Consider the following 21,827-nt stretch of genomic DNA (forward strand, 5'->3'; position numbering starts at 1 on the left):
TGCTGAATGCAACTGGGAAGGTGCATGAAAATCTGGGGAAGATAGAACACACAAATAAATATGAAAAAAGGAAAAAAAGAAGGAAAAAAAAAAAAGAAAAGAGGAGAAGAAAACTGCATTGCATTTGGCCTGCTGTAGAAATAAAAATGTGCACAGAATCCACGACATACTGCATGCTGATTAGAATCTGTTTGCAATGTGCAGCAGCAGGACCAGAAGAAGAAGGGATCTTCAAACAATAACAGCAACAGCAACACGTAAGCCCTCCTCCCACTCCCTCGCAAAACATCTCCAATTTCCTTCACAAGTGCTGCCGAGGGGAAACCAAAACAAAACCTTCGCTTTTTGCTTGTACTGACATCCTCGAAAATTTCCAACACATAAAAACACCCACTTTCTTTCTTATAGTTGCTTTTTTTCTTCCCCATTATTTAATTTAATTTGTCCTTTTTCTTGTGTTTTTGTTCTTGGGTGCAGCTCTGGGGGCGGGGGCAGTGGCAGTAACAATGCGGCACAGCAAAAATCTAAATCGGTGAGCTTCCTCTCTCCAAGTTACGTGCGTGAGTTGTCTGGAATTGTGGTGTGATCTCCTTTCCTTCTTTTTGGAATATGCGAGCTTGCAGAGACAAGAAGATAAAGGGCGGGCCGGCCTTTGCTTTTGGGTAATGCGCGCGAGAGTAGTGCCATATCTCTCACTCGCCAGGAGTGAATATTTGATCGATTATAGCCTCCCTCCTGGCAGTAGAGTGGACTCTTCTCTCTTTCCTTTTTTTTTTTTTTTCCTGATATTTTACTATTCATAAAAGAAAATTCCCTCCATGATCTGTGGACTAATTATTGGTTTCTTGGTTCCTTAAGAATTCCAAGCGCTCCATCGCGGAGACTGTGAACCTCGCCGCCCAGAAGTTCCTGGCAGACTCCTCAAAGAAGTGAAAAAAAAAAAAACGAGACGATCCAATCCAGCATTGCGATATATGGTTGGGCTTTGCTATACTTGAACTATAGATATTATCTCTTCTAAATATTACAATGTGTGTAAAAATCATAGAAATGGTGTTTTGCCATGTGTACCGCGAAAAGTGCCTCCCCAAGGCTTTTGCTAAGATCTTAAAGTGGTACTCATATACTCAATGAAAATAATGGAAAAATTCCCTCCAATAATTGATATTAACACTCAATTTGAAATAATATTCCGAGGGGAGATTCTAAGGTTCGAATATGGCGCCAAAAATTGTAGGGAGGAGCACAGAGATTCGCTCGTTTACGTGGCGGGGGCGGTGTCCCTGCCAAGGTCCCTGTGTAAAGGGCGGCATTATATTGCCACTTAGGGCAGTGCTTTAACTTGAGCGCCATGGCGTGGTCGGTGACACAGGCTCCTGCTGGTAGGGCGTCTTGCATTTGCCCTAGAGGGATTGGCGGTAGTGGCGGCATTGGCGCGGCGGCCTCCTCGTCCCAGGCGCTGCGTTCCTCGGCTCGGCGGAGGAAGAGAGTGGCGCTTTGCTGTGGATCGCCGCTCCTCGGTCAGTATTTCGATTCTACTTAGATCCTTAGCTTAGGCGCTCCTAGAGATTGGATTGGAGAGTCGGATTTCCTTCCTCTGTGGAAAATGTGGAAAATCTCTGTCCTGAGCGTTTCTTGCTTCTTTGTGTGGCAGGAAGAGCGTTATCGTTGAGCTGCCACGTTCACGGGAAACACTATTCACGACCGTCAAGTAAAAAAGTTTTTTTTTTAAATGGTAGTCTCACTCCTTTATTTCTCAGCGAGGGTGTCTTGCGCGGATCCTGTCTCTCCGGCAGAATCTACAGCGGCCTCGACGGCAACCGCTTCGAAGGATTTACTGGAGCCTAGCAAGGCAGATCACAGCATGGAAGAGCAGACCATGGAGATTGCCAAGCAAATCCAGGTATGGACAATGTTTCGCCCGTCAAGCGAGTATAGATTTTAATGTATGGCGTCGGGTAGATGTTGTGGGCGTGCAAACTCAGATTGCTCCTTGCCTATTTTACCCGCGAGCGAACTAGTTTTTCCTCCGTGGTTCGTATACGTCCTGCACAACTGACGCTTTTAGTCATCAGCACCTTTCTGTTTCGTGCTTGCTTAACTAACAGTGGAGACTTAGTGGGACTGTACTGTATCTGATTTATTTCGCTCTCTCTCGTTTTGCAAATCATGTTTTACTTATTCTGTTTAACTTCAGGCTTTTAGAGATGGAAGTTTGAAGTTGAAAGAACAGGATGCCGCGCTTCCCAAAGTTGTTCCTCCCCCGGGTGATGGCCAGCGTATCTACGAAATCGATCCGTACCTTAAAAACTACCGAGATCATCTAGAGTACAGGTAATTGCAAAAGTTTTATGTGGTGAAATGTGTCTTAAAGCTGGCTGGCGGTTTTAGGTACTCACAGTACAAGGCGAAAGTTGATGCGATCAACAAGCACGAAGGAGGCCTAGAGGCTTTTTCGAGGGGCTATGAGAAGTTCGGCTTTAATCGAACGTATGCTTCAAAGCATCTTTAATGGTGTGATTGACTAGGATATTTGTCCGGATATTTTATTCATGCTGTCTTTGCAGTGCCGCTGGTATCACGTATCGCGAGTGGGCACCCGCAGCGAAATCAGCATCTCTCATGGGGGATTTTAACAACTGGAATCCAAATGCAGACATGATGAAAAAGGTGCGACAAAACGCTTTAGTTTTGCTGCTCATACCTTGGCCGAGTTTTTACAGAACGAGTACGGAGTATGGGAGCTTTTCCTACCCAACAATGCAGATGGTTCTGCTGCGATTCCTCATGGGTCCAGAGTGAAGGTATGGCATTTTCTGTCGTAGCATTTGTCGACTGTGTAGTGTATCTATCCTACAGATTCACATGGAAACTGCATCTGGTGTTAAAGATGCTATTCCAGCATGGATCAAGTTTGCAGTTCAAGCACCGGGCGAAATTCCCTACAATGGAATTTATTATGATCCTCCACCTGAGGTTTACTTTCTGTTTTATCCCACGTCCGATGTTGTGACTCTGCCCTACCACAGGAACGATATGAGTTCAAGCATCCACGTCCTAAACGGCCCAATTCCTTGCGAGTATATGAAGCTCATGTTGGAATGAGCAGTACGGTTTGTATCTCTGACTTCAAAAATAAAGTCCTTTAGAAGCATGAATCTCTCTGTTTGCAGGAGCCGAAAGTAAACTCTTACTCTGCGTTTAGAGATGATGTGCTACCTCGAATCAAAGGGCTCGGATACAATGCCGTGCAGCTCATGGCGGTTATGGAGCACGCGTACTATGGGAGTTTCGGGTAAATTTCGACAGTGGAAGGCATTGTTGTGGCTAACGTCGTGTCATTTGTTGCAGGTATCACATCACAAACTTTTTCGCTGTGAGCAGCAGATGTGGAACTCCTGACGAGTTGAAGAGTTTAATAGACAAGGCTCACGAGCTTGGGCTTTTTGTGTTGATGGACGTTGTTCACAGGCAAGTGACGGTTCTCTTTACTTTATTTTGACTGACGACGTTGGAGACAACAGCCACTGCTCAAACAATGTGCTGGACGGGCTAAATATGTTCGACGGAACTGACTCGCAGTATTTTCATTCTGGAGCTCGTGGATATCATTGGATGTGGGATTCGCGGTTATTTGATTACAGTAGCTGGGAGGTACGCACTACATAATGGACATAGTACAGGCGTGCCTTTTTATTCTTGTCTCTTTTAGGTGTTAAGGTTCTTACTTTCTAATCTTCGATGGTGGATGGAAGAGTACAAATTTGATGGATTCAGATTTGATGGCATCACTTCAATGATGTATACACATCATGGATTGCAGGTTAGTGTTCTGTCATATCTCGACAGTTTCGATTCATTTTTTCTTTTTTTTGTGTATCAGATGACTTTTACCGGACAGTACTCAGAATATTTTGGAATGACTACCGATGTGGATGCCGTGGTTTACCTTATGCTTGCCAACGATTTGCTTCACGCATTGTACCCGCAGACGATAACCGTTGCAGAAGATGTAACTTTTATTTTTTCTTTTTCCCCTGTTGTACTAATGCACTTTTTGGTATGTATATCAGGTGAGTGGAATGCCGACATTATGTATTCCAGTTGCCGATGGTGGCATAGGTTTCGATTATCGGCTCCAAATGGCTATTGCTGACAAATGGATAGACATATTGGAGAAGTAAGATTCCTTGCAACTTGATTGGGGTGATTTACACTTTCTGTGTTTTCTTTTTCTTTTGTTTTTTTTTCAGATTAAAAGACGAAGAATGGAACATGGGGAACATCGTGTTTACATTAACCAATCGTCGATGGATGGAAAAATGTATTTCGTATGCTGAAAGTCACGACCAAGCACTCGTTGGGGACAAAACTTTGGCTTTTTGGCTGATGGACAAGGTAAATGCTAGATTCATGTTTGCTGTCACCAATGCACTTGATGAACAGGATATGTACGATCATATGGCTCTCGATCGTCCCTCTACTCCTCGGATCGATCGTGGAATAGCTCTTCATAAGATGATTCGATTGATTACCATGGCTTTAGGAGGAGAAGGTTATCTTAACTTTATGGGGAATGAATTTGGACACCCAGGTAATCGTGGATGCTACTGTAATTTGTTTCTTTGTTTTTAACTCTTTCTCGTTGTGTACAGAGTGGATTGATTTTCCACGGTCTGATCAAAAGCTTCCTAATGGGAAGTTTGTGCCGGGGAACAAGAACAGTTTTGATAAGTGTCGCAGACGTTTCGATCTGGTACGTATCGTATTAATTGAAATAGGAGTTTCTTACGCGCTTGTTGTGGACGTTGCAGGGTGATGCGGACTACCTAAGGTATCGAGGCCTTCAGGAATTTGATCGCGCGATGCAACAACTCGAGGCAAAATACGAGGTACGGAAAGCGGATCAAATGAACTAGACCTATATTGCCTTTCTTGTGACCAGTTTATGGTAGCACCTCACGAGTACGTCTCCCGGAAGAACGAAGGCGACAAGATCATTGTGTTTGAGAAGGGAGACCTGGTGTTCGTGTTTAACTTCCACTGGCAGAAAAGCTACACAGACTACCGTGTCGGGTGTCTCAAGCCGGGGAACTACAAGGTATGCCGCTTCCAGCTTCTTTCGTCTTCCTCATTCTCGTTTTGGTTAGGTTGTGTTGGACACTGACGAGCGACTATTTGGTGGATTTGGAAGGCTAGATCATTCGGCGGTCTTCCACACAAATGTGAGTCCAAAACAACACAACTTGGTAGAGGCTGATCTTTTGGATTTGATCAAACAGGAGGGGTGGTATGACGATCGACCACAATCGTTCCAAGTTTACTCTCCCTGCCGCACTGCTGTTGTCTACGCGCCGGTAGTTCCCGAGAGTCAATCCGTCGATGAACCGCTGGAGGCGCAAACCAGCATTCCCATTCATAACTTGTGACTTCGCGCCTAAAATTTGTATTTCAAAAAGATTCTTGGTATATTACTTTTGCTTATCGGAATCGAACCTCGACCAAGTTGTGTTTTAGGGTTTATCGCAGAGAGTGGCGATGGCGGATTCTTCGTGGGACGATGCCGCTCTCATCACCGCTTTCAACTCCGCGGTCGGGAAATATCAGGTGAGAAGCCGATGCTCCCCCCCGATCAATGCGGATCTTATCGATTCTTTCTTGCCAGGAGAGGCATAGCTCGAAGGAGTCCGATGGAAAATCTTCGTAAGTTATTCCAGTGTGCGATCGTTTGATCCTTGTTTCTTGCGTTTCTCTAGACACCAGGAGAAGATCGAGAGTGCAAGCCAGCAAGATCAAGCGGCGGCGGAGGGATCGTCCCAGCACGCGGATTCTTCGTTCGTGGATCCTTCTTCATACTATCCATATCCATATCCACAGCCTCATCCCTCATATCCATACCCGGCATTTGTGTATCCAGTCCCTGCCTATGCTTGCGCTCCTCCGCCAAGCCATTGCTGCCACCACTCGTGCTGTCACTCGAGCTCTACTCAATCTTCTCGCTCGGATGATCCATCTTTCGAGACGCTCAAGCTCGCAATTCTACAATCTCTCTCGCAGCTACCACCAGGTACAATTTTTCCATTTGTTCTTAGCTTTTCTTGCGATTCTTCCAGTCGTTCTAGATTCATTCTCACGAATTCTCACGAATTCTCACGCGTTTTATTGTTTTGTTTCTTAGACAAGCAACTATCGCTCGAGGACAATGCCGAAGTTCTCATCGCTTGGTTCAATGCAGGATTTCGCACTGCAAGGTATGCAAAGCTCAAGAGGAGTTTTGGTTCCCTCACTTCGCGATCTTTTCCGTGCAGCCACTTGTACAAACAAGCATAGGTTACTTTAAAGACGATCTATAAGATTAGCGAAAATCAAAAACCATGATCCGTCCATTTCGGTGGATCCGACGCGGCAAGCATCCAACGGTGATGTGGTTGCTCGTTATTTTTCTCTCTTTTCCGTGGCTTTCTCTCTCACAGATCGCCATCACGGGTAGTACCCATTTCTCTTTTTCTAATTTATTGGGCCGAGCGTTGGTTGGATCAGGGCTTTCTTCCTAGGGTTCGTGGCGAGAGAGCGCGGAAGTGGATGATCACAACGACGCTGATCCTCCAAAATGGTACTCCTTTCCTTTTTCTTTTGCCTACATTTACTCCAAATCTCTTAATGCTGCAGACCAGCGAGTCGAAAAAGGAGGCTTTCAGGAAATATTTGGAGGCGAGTGGAGTGCTCGATTCGCTAACAAAAGGTCTGTTTGTTTTTCCTCTCTTCCCTTGGTCTGATCAAGCGAGTGTGTGTGGCAGTTCTTGTCGCTCTGTATGAAGAGAATGATAAGCCTCCTCTAGCGATAGAGTAAGTCTTTCATCGCTCTTCCTTTCTCACATTACTCTGATCCTCTACGTGTTCTCATTCCAGTTTCATTCAGCATAACTTAGGCGGTTACACGAATGAGGAATACACCAAGCTCAAGGGTGAGAGGGACGAGCTCCAGCTTAAATACAATGAGCTAGTCGCGGCGCACGAAGAGCTTGGTAGAAAGGTAGAACTCGCCTACGGATTATCAAGTCGAGACTCATATGCTTCCTTTGGATCCACAGTTTGAGGAGCTCCAATTGCAGCTTCCTCCTCCCGAGGAGGCACCCCCAGTTGAAGGAGCTCCACCAGCATAGGAGATCAAAATCACAGGGTCACTAGTTCTTTTGAATCATAACACGCTCTAATACATTTGGATGGAGAAGCTTAAACCTTTTGTGTATATCGTCTTGGAAAGAATCTAACTTGAAAATCTAAGCTCGCAATGGCTGTGACGAGCTTCCTTCCACCAAACTTAAATACTCGGCAATAGCATTGCCTTCTAGAGTTACTTCTAGATCATACTCCTCGTAAGCATCTCCTGTCACGTTCCCTGCCATCTCATCTTCCATTTCTACATCGCGAACTTGTGCTTGATCCTCCTCGGCAGCAGCCCCGTGTTCTTGTGCTTGTTCCTGTTGTTCTTCATCTTCTTGTCCTTCACCCATCACTGCCGCTTCATTGCTACTGTTTCCCTCCGCAATAAGCTTTTCCAAGGCCTGGGCCACACCACCCGATGACTGAAGAGCAGCGGTGGCTGTAACACACGACATGAAAAACTCTCTAAAGTCCACCACTCGTTCATGAATTTACCTCTCTCCCTGGAGAAGCCCATTTGCATCAAGGCTGACACGTCGGCGTTGCTAACCCCCCTCCGCGTCGTGGAGGAAGAAAGCACCGACTGCAGAGCTTCCAGATGCGCTGGATTGGTAAGAATGTCGATCGCCAGGCCGGTGTTATTGTCAGTTTGCTTGAGCGCTTCAGCAATCAGAAGCTTGTCATATCTGACGAGAACAAATAGAAAACGAAAGCTCAGCTTTAGAAGTCACCAAGAGCTTACCCAAGGGGGACTAGTTCATTTAGCTGCTTCAAATCCACTGCCTTGCCCGATCTGGTTTTCCCGTAACGCCTTTGCTCGCTTTGACGCATGATTAGAACGTGTTAGTTAATAATGCCACGAATTCTCACCGTGCTCACCGCAAGTTCTCTCTGTGTTGTTTGTCTTCGGCACGTTTCCGTTTCTCGATATCCCTTTGCTCCATGACAAACTCCACAGCACGGTCCACATCTTGCCCCGACACTCTCAAGCCCCGCTTCGCTTCCTTCGTAGTGAATCCCATATCAGCTAGTATTACCAAAGATTCATCAGGTACTTGCAGCTGTATAAAAGATTAAACTTTCAAGGGTCACAAGTGACAGGAAAATCGTACCTTGAGAAACTTTTGCTGGGCGGCTTCAAGCGACGCGCGTGCAGCGTCGACGAGTCCACTGTGGAATGCCACAACGCCTTCTAGCAGCTCCAGCCGAACATATCTACGAAAGCAAAGAGAAGAAAGATATCAGACCATGGGTCTAAAAGCCAAGACACGAATCCGAAAGTAAAAGATAATGAGGCACCAGAAAGAAAAAAGAAAAAAAAACACGAAGGACTTTTGCACGCGACCAGTCTGACTCCAAAGACCATACATAGCGAGCTCTGGACAGAATCCTCCTTGTAAAACACGCAAGCGCTCCAGATTTGCGCCGTGCGCACGTTTGAGCCCTCTCCGTGCTTCGGCCAGTCGCTCTTTAGCAACACCGAGTCCTCCAATGTCACGCAACATGAACAAGCACCACACCATGTCAATTTGTAAGAATGGCAGATTGTCGACATGCTGAAAAGAAGTGTAAAGTCTCTAGACGAAGGAAGAAGTAAACAGTTGGGTATTACCTCGATCATACTCCTGTCGCACAATAAAAACGATTCCTGTGGAAAGAGAGTGAGGGAATTATCTCAAGCATTGCTAATCCTTACCTCTGCAAATGCCAGGACTTCCAATGCTTCCCTGTACTGGCTTGCTTCGATGAGCTTCCGGGCCTTTGCATGAAGTATCAGACCCATCACGAGAGCCCTGAGAAAACAAATTCATACGAACACAAAGGTGGTCAGTGCTTGCATGATCCAACTCAAGCCCACCTTCTATCACTGTCACTTTTGAAATGCAAAGCTTCGCCATTTTGATTGAAAAGAGAGAGATCGTAGTCACCCATCGATGAGAAATCTTCATTGCTTCTGCTGGCCATTGCCTCCGCAGCAGCTCTGCCAGAGCACGAAACCACGCTTTCAAAGAACCGATCGATGCAAAAGGAATTGTTTCCCACCTGATCCTTGCGAGCCGCTCGGCTTTCTCACACTCGCGAATCACCGGCGCCGCTTGCTCCCTCCCAATCCGGGTCATCAGCAGCTTGGAATTCGCATGTAGCCCCAGATCGCGCAGATTATCGGCGTCCCTGAGATTCCTGCCCGCACTGATGAGATTGATCGACTGGACATCGAAACCTGACACCCGGGACGCCTCTGCGCGCAATTCCGCGACGCTCCACCTCTGGATCGGGACGCGGAGGATGCCGGACCAAGCGCCAGCCACGCGCAGCGCCGATTCCTCGCCATCGCCAGCACTAGCACCATCACCCCCCATCTTCCAATAAACCCTAATCGCCAAAGCCCTATTGCAAACTTTTTACTCAAGGGTAAAGATGAAAACCCCGGGTAAAATTTCTGTCCCATGTACCACACATTCACAGAACATTGCTGTATCTCAGGGAGGCACATCAATGTAGCTTCTTTATAGACAATCTATCTCATAGATAGCCTTTAGAGGCTTCCTTTAGAAACTCTATTAGACTAGAACACTCTTTTGTAAGAGAAAACTAAGAGAATGTGATCCTTCCTCTCTATTTTCTTCAAATGTACATTAGCTACATCGCCTCGGATTTCTCAAACTAGATTCTTTCCCTCGTCTAGAAACACAGTTACGGTTAGAGCATACTTATTAAAATATCTCATCTCAATCTATGATTTCTATGATCGATGAAGAAAACGAAGAAGGGAGTAGTAATATAGCAGTAGTAGCATAGTAGCAGTAGCGATTCACGGATTGAACAGCTTGTTGCCACACTTGCACCTCCAGCCCTCGGGTTTGTAGTTGGAGTACTCAACACTGACCTGTTGGTGGTGTTGGTGGTGTTCTTGGTGTTCTTCTTGTTGGTGTTCGTGTTCTTGACGGTGTTCTCGGCGATGTTCTCGCTTCCGTGGTACGACCGGGGATTTGCGCTCGATGGGCGTGGGGACTTGCACTGCCTGGCACGGGATGCATCGGTTGCATTTGTTCTGGCAGCTCGGAGGCCGAGATCCGATGTTGCTGCTCATCTCGGCCAGGCTTTGCTGGCTCGCCTGGACGGCCTGGCATGGAGTGCACGAGTCACACTTGTTGATGCAGCTCGGGGGCCGCGATCCGATCCTCGATGCTGCTGTTCTTCGCGCTGCTGCTTGCTGCTGAGAAACGAACGGAAACAGGAAAAGAAACGGGGAAAAACAAAGTAAGTTTCTCGATCCACAGAGTTTTTGAAAGGTTGTTTCACTCACTTGATTTCTTACTTGCAGTGAGGAGGTGTCATGAGGTCCTACAAATCCATTCTCCCAAGCTACAAGAACCAGAAAGAGGAAGAGGTTTTGTCCGAAAGTTTTCAAGGAGGAGAATTTTTTTACCTGGCCTGCCCGTTGTCTCGCAGCAGCTGACCAAAAAAATGAAGAGAATTGTGCTCAACTTCACCAACATGCTACACTGGCATCCTTGTTATTAATGAGAGAAGGAGAAAAAAGAATCAATCTCTCCTGTTTTCTTTTTCTTCCTTCCCTGTTCAAGATGCTATTTGTCTGCCCTGCCTCCTGCTCCTGTTTGTTCCCTTCTGCTGCTGATTTCTACCCAAGAGATCATGCATATATGGAATGAGCTCCAAAAACAATTACTGCCTACAACAGAAGAGGACACACCATACAGAGAAAGACAGAGAAAAAAACTCCCAAACTCTCAAGAAACGCTATGATCTCCCCTTGAAGTCATAATAACTGGCACATCCAACCTTTCTTCTCCTCCTTCCAAGCCCCGTTCCTTCTTGCTGCCAGTCTTTGCATCATGTCTCCCTCTTGGGCTGCCTTGCCACATTGAACAAACAAAAGAACACAGACTTTAATCAACACCAATCTGATGACAATTGGTTACCAGCTACTAAACCATCTTTCCTGGATCCTAATATCACTGCTGAGCCTCCTTTCTTGCACCTGTGCCTTCACATTGTTACACCATGATGCAATGCAGTGTGTGTGCTGAATCCAGACAATCCACTTGGGCTCCCTAAAGCTACAAAATTTAACAAACTTCACCTGATCATCTCTCTCCTTTCTTTCCTCCTTCTTTATACACTTTTAATCTAGTTTTTTTCCCTCCTCACCAACACCCAGTCTCTGATTGATTGATTGATATGTGTTGTATGAATCTGTCTCTGGGGGAGCTGTCCTTTTCTCATCTGACTCAACCTAGAGGTTAGCCACTGGGCCACCTATTCCATAGGCTCCTCTAGTGTGTACCTCTCCTTTTCACATGTTTTATCTTATTGCTTATTCCCAAATCTGTGTATAAAAAGAGCTCATGGTATAAGATACACACCAGCAATCTTGCTCTACATACCTGCTGCAGTTGCTTGTGTATAAATAGCGAGAGCATATATGGGTGTGAATGGGACATGCTACTGGTGGGAAACTTGAGCCTCAAAAAAGCACACTTTCAGACACATTCAGATTGCAGGCCAACACAACATTGAAATTCGTGCCCCTCTTCTTCTATATTGTGTGAATCTCGAGCCCTACAATTTGTACCTAAAGACAGGGCAGAAGAAATCGAAATCGATTTATCCTGAGCACCAGAATCTGTTCACACTTCCAAAATTTAACTGCCACAGATGCGGTGACTTTAGGGTTGCCACCTTTTTTGTTACCATAAAAAGCAGATAAGATACACATTGATTTACTGTTCACACTGGAAGTGCTCTCCTTTTATACGCTTCATTAGAAAGAGAAAGCTGTCGCCGTTAGCACCAGAGGTAGATTCCGACCACCACACTGTTAAACAGCATATATAAAAATGCCTACGCGCTTACGCTGTAATTGCGAGCGAGCGAGAGAGAGAGAGAGAGGAGAGATGGCGAGCCACAAGGTTGTGCTATGCAACCTCCCCATCCTTTAAATTACGAGACGGTGCGTCCATAGCTCACAGCCGCGATGTAGAGGTTCTTGGACCACTTCTCCTGCGAGGAACAATGGCGTGCGTCAGTAAGATCCCAGAAGAGAAAACAATTAAGGCAGTGTTGTGGACCTTCACATGCGTGCTAGGAAAGGCCGATGTTCTCAGTGTCTCCTGTGTCTCGTCGGCAGGCTTTCTCCGCGGCACGCTCAATACGAATGCTGCTTGATCCCAAGTTGCCGCAGTGGCGGTGATGCGATATCCACAATCCCACCGCCGGTGGATGCCTTCGCTGGGATAGAGGAAATCCAGCTCCACTACCTGTGTAATGCATATAGCGCTGTCAAACAAGTGTGCGAAGCCCGAATGGATTAACAGACCTGGTCCGTGAAACCAGCGTTTCTCGACATGACCACTCCCCAGCGGGTTCCAGCGGTCGCCATGGAAGTCACGTAAAACCCTTCCCTCCACTTTTTGTTGATCCACTTGAACGGAAATGAATCGCTCACTTTGTACGATTGTTGCGTGTATGGTGTCCCTGCGGGGGAAACACGCGTCAGCGACAATGCCAGTGGCCATCAATAACAGCGACAATACCTTTTGACATGACAACCAGCGAGCTGCCGTTGTTGGCTCCTGCAATGGCACTAATGTAGAAGTTTTTCTCCCATTGTTCCATGATCCACTCCTGCCGAGGAGAATGAGCTATGAAGATTACTAAAGTTAAGCAAGATGTGCTAACCTTGTGAAGGAAGACGTTGGAGAGCTCGTACACTTGAGATTGAAAGCCTGTTCCCGCGTCCATAATCAGCGCCCAGAGATTTGAGCACGAAGCCACGCTACTGATGTAAAGCCCATCCTCGTTGCCTTTCTCCACATGTTGAGCTAATCGAGAATCGGCTACATTATAGTGGTACCTATAAAAGCAACAAAAGCTCCAGCTTCAGAGGCATACCATTAAAAACAGTTTTTACCTCTGCTTCATCGCCCTGCGTGCATTGTAGACGGTAATCCATTGAGTTGCTGGAAGCCCAAGTCGGATTTTCTTTTTGGGCTGATCGTCGTCATCTTCTTCCACAGCCAGCCTATTTCGTTTCTGACCAACCTGAGAACGAAACAAACCTTATGACCAATACGATCAAAGTTAAAAACCGCATACCTTCAATGCACCTTCCGTGCTAATAGGCCTGACAGCGGGGTTAGGCCCCAAGACGCCGTCAAAAAGACTGATAAGCTTCGCGTAGTTTGGTGCTTCATCGAACTTCATATTTACAACGATTTCCAAAAACTGCTTGAATGGAGGCGGGCAGAAACAGCACAACATCTCCGGGGATGTGGCCATTTTCTTTTTGCAGACCAGAAATCCTTTATTGTCTCCCTATAAAAGCGCCCATGTAAAACATAAAACTAATATATTAAAACAGCCTGACCTGGTATCCTTGCCAAGGAAGCCGACCACGAAGGAGAAACACCAGCGTGTATCCAAGAGATTCCAGATCATCTCGTCTACTGCCAGTACGACCCAAATGTGCATGCACGCTTGCATACCGCACAGTTCCACTGCAACAAAGAGAGAAACTTAGAACGCCTAGTCTTTGACAAGCACCTGTACATACCGAAAAACATCGGGTCTCTGGTCATAATCGACATGACTCCCACTTTCTGGCTCTCTCCATTTTGTTGCTGGAGCAGAACGAACAAAACGTTAACATGAAAACATAACTTGAAGTGAAGTGCCTACCTAACCCTAGATCCACAAGGAACAACTTCTTCTCGTCAACAGTACCAGGTTGACCTAGCAAGAAATTCTCTGGCTTCACATCTCCGTGAACATAGCCCCGCGAATGCATTTTATCAAGTATCGAAATAGCCTCCACCGCAATACAGGCAACCATTTCAGTAGACATGCTGTTAAAAAAATTGGCAGATTAGGACGAGAGAGGCGAAAGAGCTACTTACGCTTGTCCTGACGAGTTCCACACATCCCACAAGCTAGGCCCAAGCATGTCCATAACCATTACGTAGTAATCTCCTTGACGCCCCTTATGGTGCACTCGAGGCACGCCATAGCTGCCACCAAGTGTACTGCAAACATAAAACACGATAGCTTAGAAACAAAACACAAAGAAAAAAAAAGCCAAAACAATGCTACATACGTGTAAACTTGCCACTCATACGGAGGCCCATAGTTGCATCCTTTACTGCTTCTGTGTTCAAACTTCAAAGCAACCTGACAACATCTTTGATCAGCCGCTGAGAAAAGAGCCAATCCAACTGAGCAAATCTTCGAACAGTCTACCTCAACAGCCTGAGGGCCTGTACGTTCCGAGCCGCCACTAAGCCTCCGTCCTACATATACTTGACCAAAGCCACCTTTTCCAAGCTTCCTCTCGATCTTATATACAGGAGAGCCTCCAACTTGGACCTGCAAGCCACAAACTCGTATTAGCTTTGCCCACATTTTGTATTTCGCGAAAGGACTTACTCTCTCCGGAAGCGGTGACGCGTTCTCTTCGCCTTCGGCAACCTTGTCCCCGCTTCTCCCAGCGCTCTCCTCCTCCATCTGGTGCTCTTCCCTTACGGCAGCAGCCCCACTCCCCTTTTCCAAGTCAGGAAGCTCCTCTTCCTCGCCCTGATCAGCGGCAGCGGGCTCCGGTGGTTGCACCAATGCCTGCGGCCGAGCAGCGACTTGTTTACCCCTGCCTCTCCCACGACCCCGGGCAGCCTTGGGCGCTGCGGCACGCTTGCCTCGTGGCCTCACGGCGGCGCCTTGTTCCTCCTCTTCTTCTCGTCGAGCGGCAGTAGCCCTCTTCCTCGGAGTAGCAGCCGCTGCCGCCGCGGCAGCAGCCGCGCCCCGCCTCGTCGTCCTTCGTGTGGTGTTGGCCGCCTTGTCCTCTACACGCGTGCCAGCAGCTGGAGTGCGCGCCCCGCTACGCAGCTCTGGCATTCTCCCTCACCCATACACACACCTGAGCCCCAAAATCCTGCCCCTACTGCGCACATATCTCTCCGGAATCGTGCTCCAGCAGCATTACCAGCAGCGCTGCTCGATCTGCCACGCGCAAACCCTTGCGCGATTGGAATCTTTTCCCAGATCAATCGGTGGAACCAAACCCTCACCTCGGACGCTGCGATCTTTCTTTCTCGCCAGCCAGATCCTAGCCGAGGATTTCACGCCCGGTGCGGCAGATCCCTCGCCGCTCCTCCCGATCGATCGCACTCCCGCAATGCCGCGCCCCGGACGGAAACCCCCGTCCCTGTCTTGCCTCTCTCTCAAACCCTACCCTAGAGCCAAGCAAGGGACTTTCTTTGGGTTTTCTCATTTGTGGCACACTGCTACCTATTATCCACATACATTGTGAGAACAGCGCGATTGCGCCCCACCCTCACACGCGTGGTCCGCCGCTGCTGTGCACCAATCGCGCGGTTTGGCACGGATTAACACTAACTTTTGTTACCGCCCTGACCCGGTTGACGGCGCGAAAAATGGGCGGCCAGGATCCGCTCTCGTCGACGTAACTTCCCGCCCGTGGATCACCGTTGTAACGGCCAGGATGGGAGAAATCTCTATCCATCAATTCCCACGCGTGTGGCATCTTTTGCCCGTTCGATGCAGCGCTGACCTCTGTTGACTAGGGCTCTCAGTTCCACCGTCCAGAATAGAATGTTTATCAGTCAATGGTCAATGGCTCTTCGGGATTTAAACTTTGTAATCAATCTACCGAGAAGCTAGGGCATTTCTTTATTCATGAAGAGAGCGTCGAGCAATCTCGTGAGGAAAATCTCGTCGGCGGTGGAATGGAGCACTCTCGTCGATGGCCAGAATAGAGTGACCGGCGCCTCGCTCACTCTGATCCGCGAGCGTGCGCATCTCAAGGTAAGCATTGGATCGATTGAATAGATCGATATTTCGATATGTTGTGATCTCTCTTTCGTTCTACCAGGCCGAGCAAGTTCGTGCTGCCGGCGGTGCTAAAGCCACATCGTGCCTGCTGGGAGTCCCTCTTGGTCACAATTCTTCCTTCTTGCAAGGTCCCGCATTTGCCCCTCCTCGCATTCGCGAGGCTATCTGGTGTGGTAGTACGAACTCCACCACCGAGGCAGGTACTTTGTTTTGGGATTGAGCTCTCGCTCGAAACCCATATGTGCTCAACATCCCTTTTTATTTTCTGTACAGGCAAGGAGCTTGCGGACATTCGGATCTTGACGGATGTAGGGGACGTCCAAATCCAAGAGATGCGAAGTTGCGGTGTGGAAGACGAAGCTCTGATGCAAATCATCAGTGATTCTGTCAAGCTCGTCATGGACCAGGTATCTTCGCATATCTTTGCTCTCTTTGAAGTTTCCAACAAAGCACAGACTAGAGCACGACTATTAACCCTTTTTTTCCCTTGATTTTGGCAGCCCCCACTGACGCCTTTGATTCTGGGAGGCGATCATTCCATCTCGTATCCCGTGGTGCGTGCTGTTACAGAGCATCTCGGCGGTCCTGTCGACGTGTTACATTTGGATGCTCATCCGGATATCTATCACGCTTTCGAAGGAAACAAGTTCTCTCACGCATCCTCGTTTGCGAGAATCATGGAGGGTGGCCATGCAAGGCGGCTACTACAGGTGTGACGATGTTGGTTCTATCCTCTCTCCCGACTATTAAAATCTGTGGATGGTGACTTTTTTTGTTCCAGGTTGGACTACGATCGATAAACAAAGAAGGGAGAGACCAGGGCCAAAAGTATGGAGTCGAGCAGTACGAAATGAGACACTTCAGCAAGGACAAAGAAAAGCTTCAAAATCTGGTAATTTGATAGCTTGCTCTAGCAAGTAGTGACTGTTTGCTGCTTTCTCAGAAACTTGGTGAGGGCGTGAAAGGAGTCTATATCTCGATCGACGTCGACTGCCTGGATCCGGCTTTTGCTCCCGGCGTCTCCCACATCGAGCCCGGCGGCCTTTCTTTCCGAGACGTGATGGACATCGTCCAGAACCTCGAAGGCAACATTGTTGGCGCGGACGTTGTCGAGTTTAATCCACAGCGGGACACTGTCGACGGGATGACCGCAATGGTCGCAGCCAAGCTCGTCCGCGAGCTCACAGCCAAGATGTCCAAGTAAAGCTCCTTACCAGTAATCTCCGCACGAGCAAGATCCATCTACGAAGTGGTGAAACCGGTGTGTGTCTCTCACCACGATCTCTTTGTTCACTATTTTGGATATAAACTTGGTTGCGTTGTGACAGTCCTCGCAGACTCGAAGGTTTTTCATCACTCTCACCGTGTCAGTGGAAGAGCTCATCACTCCCAGAGCGATGGCGAGCCTCTCGCTGTGCTGGCACAACAGCCGCTCCTTCTCGGCCTCGTCCACCTTTCTCAGAACAAGCCTCGTGTCCGGGACGTAGCCGATCTCTCGAATCTCCGCGTGAAGCCGCTCGAGCTCCCGGTAAATCTCCTCGCTCCTGGGATGAGACCGATCACCTGCGACGAACTCGTGGACCCGGCTCTTGATCTCGATCCAGCTCTTCCCGGCCTCCTTCCTCAGTCCTCTCGACTCCATCTCGGTTCTAACTTCCGCGGCCTCGTCCCATTTTCCAGCTCCGGCAAGGATGTTGGACAGGACGACGTAGGCACTCTCATCACCAGGATCCAGCTCTCGGACCATCGAGTTTGCAAGCCGGCCTCGATCGACATCGCGGTACTTCCGGCAAGCTCCGAGCAGCGTCTTCCACACCAGGACAGTGGGCTTCACGTCCATGCATCGTATCAACTCCTCGGCGTCCGCGAGCCAGCCAGCCCGTCCCAGCACGTCTACGGCACAGGCGTAGTGATCTTCGCTGGGGGCGATGCCATAGCTCTGCCTCATCGACCGGAAGATCTCCCAGCCTTCGTCCGCGAGACCCCCGTGGCTGCAAGCTGACAGCACGCTCACGAAGCTCTGCTCGTCCGGCCGGGATCCCTCCTGCTGCATCCTCCAGAAGAGCTTGAGCGCTTCTCCGGCGAGCCCGTTCTGGGAGTACGCAGCGATCATCGCGTTGAAGATCACCACGTCCCGCTCCACCGCCACCTTTTCGAAGATCTCCCTGGCGGACTCGAGGCTCCCGCAGCGTCCATACATGCTGGCCAGCGCAGTGGCGACGAAGAGGTTGGACTCCATGCCCGAGTGGCGGAGGTGGTCGTGGACGATCTCTCCTTCCGTCAGTGCGGCAGCGCCAGCGCAGGCATCCAGCACCGCGACGCAGGTGATCTGGTTTGGAGCCACGCCGTGGAGATCCATCCTCCGGAAGAAGCCGAGCGCGCGCTTGCCGTGGCCGTGCTGGGACAAGCTCGAGATGATCGCGTTCCAGGACACAACGTCGTGACGATCCTCCATCGCTCCTCGCTGGAATGACGCTGCCGCCTCGTCGATCGCTCCACAGCTCGCGTACATCTTCACCACCGCGGTTCCAATCGCAGGCTCCGAGGCGTAGCCGCAGGAGACGATACGGGAGTGGAGCTTCCTCCCTTCGGCCATCGCTCGAGCTTCTTCCGGATTGCTGGCCACCGCCTCGAGCAAGTTGAGGTACGTCGCTCGGACCGGCGCCATTCCCTCGAGCTGCATCCTCTGGAACAGCTCGACCGCTCGTTTCATCTGACCCTTCTGCGAGCTTCCAGCGATCATCGTGTTCCAGGACACCGCGTTGCAAGGGATCCTCTTGAAGAGATGGCGAGCTTCCTCCGGCGATCCACACCGCGTGTACATGTCCAGCAGCGCGTTCCCGAGGACGATATCTCGATCCAGCCCCTTTTCCAGCGCGCAGCCGTGGATCATCCTTCCAAATCGCAAGCTCGAGCAGCCGGTGCTGGCATTGACGAGCGTGACTTTGCTTGGCGAGATCCCCTCGTGGAGCATCCTCGCGAAGAGAAGCGCTGCCTCGGACATATGCCCGTGCTGGGCATACGCCCCCAGCATCGCGTTCCACGACACCACGTCCCTCTCGGCAGCTCGATCGAAGACCTCCTTTGCTTGATACAGATGCCCGAGCCGCGCATACGCGCTCGCGAGAGCCGTGCTCACCACAAGCGTTTGTTCCAGTCCACTCTCCCGGACAATGAAATGGATCGCCTGGGCTTGCCGAATCGTCGCGCAGACGGTGAGGGCGATGACGAGAGTGATCCTCGCGGGCCTCACGCCCTCGAGCTGCATTCTCTGGAAGAGCTCCAGCGCTATGCCCAAATCCCCGCTCTGGGCATTTGCTGCGATTGCCGCGTTCCACGATACTAAATCTCTCTCCATTTTCTCGAAGAGAAGCATCGCACTCGCAACGCAGCCGCAAGAACCATAGATGTGGAGGAGGAGATTGGCGAGCACCGATTTGCCCTTTAGGCCGCTTTCCACGATCCAGGCGTGGATGCTTCGCCCCTGCGAGAGATCCCCGAGCCTGGCGCACGCCTTGAGCACCGCGAGGAACGTGACGGCGTCGCATCGCACGCCTTCCTGCTGCATCCGGTGGAACATCCCGATCGCGCGCTTGGCCTGGCCGTGCTCTGTGTAGGCGGTGATGATCGTCGTCCAGGATGCCTCGTCCCTGACCTCCAATCTAGAAAAGACCTCCTCGACGTCGCCCAGGCTCTCGCATTTGAGATAGAGACGCAGGAGATGGTTGCCCAGCTCCTCCTCGAGGCCGAGGCTGACAATGCGCGCGTGGATCCTCCGGCCCTGCGAGAGCAATCGATCATCACCGGCGGCGCGAAGGAGGCGGACGAGATGCGCGGGCCTGGTCGCGCCGCTGCTACTGGAGGGCAAATCGGCCGCGGGGGCTGGCGCTGCTGCGCCAAGGCCCTGGCAGCACCGAGCCATAAACCCTAATTGGCGCCAAAAAATTTAAAATTTGAATTAGCCCTAAGCGTGGGGTTATATGTGGATATTGAGAATGCGGATATTCTCTCCATTGGCGATAGGACGATGCCTATCTTGCTACATTCCTCGCCTTGCTCGAGCAGAGGTAGTGGTGGCTCTCAAATTTCTTTGAGGGCTTTGGATGGCTTTCACAATCTCGCCAAGTTTGAGCCGAAAAGGAGCAGTGGCAAGCGCATTGTTTGCCAGGGCGAGCAGCAGACTAGGCGTGTGCTGGTTTTGGAAACAATCTCAATTGCGGGTAAGTTTGTGGTAAAATTCCCGTAAAATCTCTCTCAACTTCTTCCAGATTTGCCACTGTTTCCTTTCCAATGGTTTATATTTTGTGGTTTGTGTGATCAAATGTAGGAGCTACAATGTTGGCTGCGGGGAATGCCAATGCAATATCAAGCAGCCGGAGAGCAGTATTTATGCATTTGGAAAATTCGTAGAGTGCATTACAATTGTGTGTATATACAGTTGAGGTCGGAGCAAGTTCCTGAGAGCGATTATACAACACTTCCAAATGGACTCAAGTAAGCACTTTTCTCTATCTTTTTGCTGAAAAACCTGAAATTTTGCCAAAGGTATTATGATGTAAAAGTTGGAGGCGGGAATCCTGCGGTTAAAGGATCACGAGTTGCGGTAAAATGATAAAAAAAATCGAGATTTTTATTTACCTTGTGTGATTATCTTTTCCCAGATCCATTATGTTGCCAAATGGAAGGGAATAACATTCATGACTAGTCGTCAAGGAATGGGTGTTACAGGTGGAACGGTACAGAGTATTATTTATCTAAAACCTTGATAACTCTCATGTTTTATATTTTCTTTTTGTGCAGCCCTATGGTTTTGATGTTGGATCATCTGACCAGGGACTAGTGCTTAAAGGCCTTGATTTGGGAGTCCAAGGAATGAGAGTTGGAGGAGTGGTACTAGTATTTTACCACAAATTTCTCAAATGATTTTACTTTGCCTTCTGTTGCTTAGCGCTTGCTTATTGTTCCACCTGAACTAGCCTATGGAGACAAAGGAATTCAGGAGATTCCTCCAAATGCAACACTCAAGGTAGAAAAACTTTTATCTTGCTTTTAATCTATATTCTTTTTAAATCATTTTTCTGATCCAGTTTAATGTTGAGCTTTTAAGCATTAAGCAATCTCCTTTTGGGTAAGTACTGTGAGTTTTTAAAAAAATTTAATTTTTTTTAATATACAGCACTGGTGTCAAAATTATCGAGGGGTGATTTTATAACAAATTATTTATTCATTAAGAACATTGAATTATTTATATAAATATGTACTTTGTATCAATTTATATAATTTTAAGCTTCCGGTTCAACAACCTTCACACAGTTAGCTTCTTGAGTAGAGTCATTATCTGCTTCGTCGTCGTGTTTCACAATGCCAACATTAATTTCTAATTTATGTATGTAATTTTTTAATAGCATTGATGATTTGATGAAATACCAAAGGTTATCAATGATAGTCTGGTGCAATGGTTTATATACTTAATATAATATAAATATAGTTTTTATTTCTTTTTAAATAAGTATAATTTTGGGTTATTTCACACTGTGAGTGCATGGAATATGGAAAGGGAATACAGAAATGTGCATATCAATTAACCCAAAAACCCTAGCTTATATACAGGAGCGAGTGGTCCGGATTGAAACCAATCCGACGGCTACCAAAATCCACTACGCTAATATTAGTATACGGCATCGTAGCCGTACACTTGGCCCTCACATCATCCCCTCCTCTCGGAATAATGGAAGGCCGTCAGGGTTCTCTTGTAGATGGGCCGGGATCTGGAGGAACGTCAGGAGGAGGCATCGGTG

General features: G+C 48.5%; 8 protein-coding genes and 2 long non-coding RNA genes across 14 annotated transcripts; 6 read left to right on the top strand and 4 right to left on the bottom strand.

The window, feature by feature from the left end:
* Positions 1-232: 232 nt before the first annotated feature.
* LOC112344474 lies at positions 233-1,167 on the top strand. The gene is made up of 3 exons (XR_002991708.1): positions 233-257; positions 478-532; positions 859-1,167. It is a non-coding gene; the product is annotated as an uncharacterized LOC112344474 (long non-coding RNA).
* Positions 1,168-1,318: 151 nt separating this feature from the next.
* On the top strand, positions 1,319-5,490 carry LOC9641725 (1,4-alpha-glucan-branching enzyme 2-2, chloroplastic/amyloplastic). Its single transcript, XM_024669323.1, has 22 exons — positions 1,319-1,520; positions 1,655-1,711; positions 1,761-1,903; positions 2,198-2,334; positions 2,392-2,490; positions 2,568-2,670; positions 2,724-2,804; positions 2,860-2,976; positions 3,030-3,113; positions 3,174-3,295; positions 3,352-3,471; positions 3,525-3,654; positions 3,713-3,823; positions 3,884-4,012; positions 4,074-4,180; positions 4,254-4,398; positions 4,447-4,594; positions 4,656-4,756; positions 4,815-4,892; positions 4,946-5,101; positions 5,151-5,225; positions 5,283-5,490. Exons 1-22 carry the CDS (start codon positions 1,352-1,354, stop codon positions 5,427-5,429), a joined length of 2,559 nt encoding a protein of 852 aa, XP_024525091.1. The 5' UTR covers positions 1,319-1,351; the 3' UTR covers positions 5,430-5,490.
* LOC112344471 (c-Myc-binding protein-like) lies at positions 5,490-7,320 on the top strand. Of its 2 annotated transcripts, XM_024669332.1 has the most exons (9): positions 5,490-5,607; positions 5,666-5,703; positions 5,757-6,067; positions 6,179-6,251; positions 6,309-6,613; positions 6,670-6,742; positions 6,798-6,846; positions 6,910-7,033; positions 7,092-7,238. In XM_024669332.1, exons 1-5 carry the CDS (start codon positions 5,539-5,541, stop codon positions 6,328-6,330), a joined length of 513 nt encoding a protein of 170 aa, XP_024525100.1. In that variant the 5' UTR covers positions 5,490-5,538; the 3' UTR covers positions 6,331-6,613; positions 6,670-6,742; positions 6,798-6,846; positions 6,910-7,033; positions 7,092-7,238. The 2 variants fall into 2 exon arrangements, with proteins under 2 accessions (XP_024525100.1, XP_024525105.1); XM_024669337.1 differs by lacking the exons at positions 5,490-5,607; positions 5,666-5,703; positions 5,757-6,067; positions 6,179-6,251 and having other exon boundaries at positions 6,331-6,486; positions 6,541-6,613; positions 7,092-7,320.
* Positions 7,231-9,525, bottom strand: LOC9641726. Its single transcript, XM_024669328.1, has 10 exons — positions 9,208-9,525; positions 9,023-9,145; positions 8,861-8,957; positions 8,777-8,812; positions 8,533-8,720; positions 8,277-8,379; positions 8,044-8,225; positions 7,907-7,984; positions 7,660-7,850; positions 7,231-7,603 (listed from the first exon to the last, which is right to left on the bottom strand). The coding sequence occupies exons 1-10, from the start codon at positions 9,522-9,524 to the stop codon at positions 7,281-7,283; spliced, it is 1,638 nt and encodes a 545-aa protein (XP_024525096.1). The 5' UTR covers position 9,525; the 3' UTR covers positions 7,231-7,280.
* Positions 9,526-9,757: 232 nt separating this feature from the next.
* Positions 9,758-10,711, bottom strand: LOC9641727 (EPIDERMAL PATTERNING FACTOR-like protein 1). 3 transcript variants are annotated; one of them, XM_024677963.1, is made up of 3 exons: positions 10,595-10,711; positions 10,484-10,530; positions 9,758-10,381 (listed from the first exon to the last, which is right to left on the bottom strand). In XM_024677963.1, exons 1-3 carry the CDS (start codon positions 10,662-10,664, stop codon positions 9,977-9,979), a joined length of 522 nt encoding a protein of 173 aa, XP_024533731.1. In that variant the 5' UTR covers positions 10,665-10,711; the 3' UTR covers positions 9,758-9,976. The 3 variants fall into 3 exon arrangements, with proteins under 3 accessions (XP_024533731.1, XP_024533725.1, XP_024533717.1); XM_024677957.1 differs by having other exon boundaries at positions 9,758-10,378; positions 10,472-10,530; XM_024677949.1 differs by having other exon boundaries at positions 10,472-10,530.
* Positions 10,318-10,714, top strand: LOC112347294. The gene is made up of 2 exons (XR_002992731.1): positions 10,318-10,425; positions 10,490-10,714. It is a non-coding gene; the product is annotated as an uncharacterized LOC112347294 (long non-coding RNA).
* A 1,116-nt stretch (positions 10,715-11,830) lies between these two features.
* LOC9662953 (casein kinase 1-like protein HD16) lies at positions 11,831-15,501 on the bottom strand. Its single transcript, XM_002960848.2, has 14 exons — positions 14,611-15,501; positions 14,425-14,550; positions 14,282-14,355; positions 14,085-14,210; positions 13,867-14,033; positions 13,742-13,808; positions 13,556-13,685; positions 13,285-13,503; positions 13,100-13,230; positions 12,868-13,042; positions 12,723-12,813; positions 12,506-12,663; positions 12,258-12,446; positions 11,831-12,189 (listed from the first exon to the last, which is right to left on the bottom strand). The coding sequence occupies exons 1-14, from the start codon at positions 15,070-15,072 to the stop codon at positions 12,130-12,132; spliced, it is 2,175 nt and encodes a 724-aa protein (XP_002960894.2). The 5' UTR covers positions 15,073-15,501; the 3' UTR covers positions 11,831-12,129.
* Positions 15,502-15,865: 364 nt separating this feature from the next.
* LOC9662954 (arginase 1, mitochondrial) lies at positions 15,866-17,359 on the top strand. Its single transcript, XM_002960186.2, has 6 exons — positions 15,866-16,002; positions 16,070-16,229; positions 16,303-16,436; positions 16,530-16,739; positions 16,811-16,921; positions 16,973-17,359. The coding sequence occupies exons 1-6, from the start codon at positions 15,874-15,876 to the stop codon at positions 17,231-17,233; spliced, it is 1,005 nt and encodes a 334-aa protein (XP_002960232.1). The 5' UTR covers positions 15,866-15,873; the 3' UTR covers positions 17,234-17,359.
* Positions 17,219-19,955, bottom strand: LOC9662955 (pentatricopeptide repeat-containing protein At3g24000, mitochondrial). 2 transcript variants are annotated; one of them, XM_024668539.1, is made up of 2 exons: positions 18,042-19,955; positions 17,219-17,573 (listed from the first exon to the last, which is right to left on the bottom strand). In XM_024668539.1, exons 1-2 carry the CDS (start codon positions 19,949-19,951, stop codon positions 17,240-17,242), a joined length of 2,244 nt encoding a protein of 747 aa, XP_024524307.1. In that variant the 5' UTR covers positions 19,952-19,955; the 3' UTR covers positions 17,219-17,239. The 2 variants fall into 2 exon arrangements, with proteins under 2 accessions (XP_024524307.1, XP_002960895.1); XM_002960849.2 differs by having other exon boundaries at positions 17,219-19,955.
* Positions 19,956-20,033: 78 nt separating this feature from the next.
* Positions 20,034-21,300, top strand: LOC9641728 (peptidyl-prolyl cis-trans isomerase FKBP16-4, chloroplastic). The gene is made up of 9 exons (XM_002960187.2): positions 20,034-20,249; positions 20,357-20,412; positions 20,468-20,523; positions 20,575-20,632; positions 20,691-20,765; positions 20,830-20,919; positions 20,978-21,055; positions 21,117-21,157; positions 21,206-21,300. The coding sequence occupies exons 1-9, from the start codon at positions 20,057-20,059 to the stop codon at positions 21,231-21,233; spliced, it is 675 nt and encodes a 224-aa protein (XP_002960233.2). The 5' UTR covers positions 20,034-20,056; the 3' UTR covers positions 21,234-21,300.
* Positions 21,301-21,827: the final 527 nt, after the last annotated feature.

The sequence above is a fragment of the Selaginella moellendorffii genome, unplaced genomic scaffold, assembly GCF_000143415.4.
Source record: "Selaginella moellendorffii unplaced genomic scaffold, v1.0 SELMOscaffold_0, whole genome shotgun sequence".
In the NCBI taxonomy this organism is placed as follows: domain Eukaryota; kingdom Viridiplantae; phylum Streptophyta; class Lycopodiopsida; order Selaginellales; family Selaginellaceae; genus Selaginella; species Selaginella moellendorffii.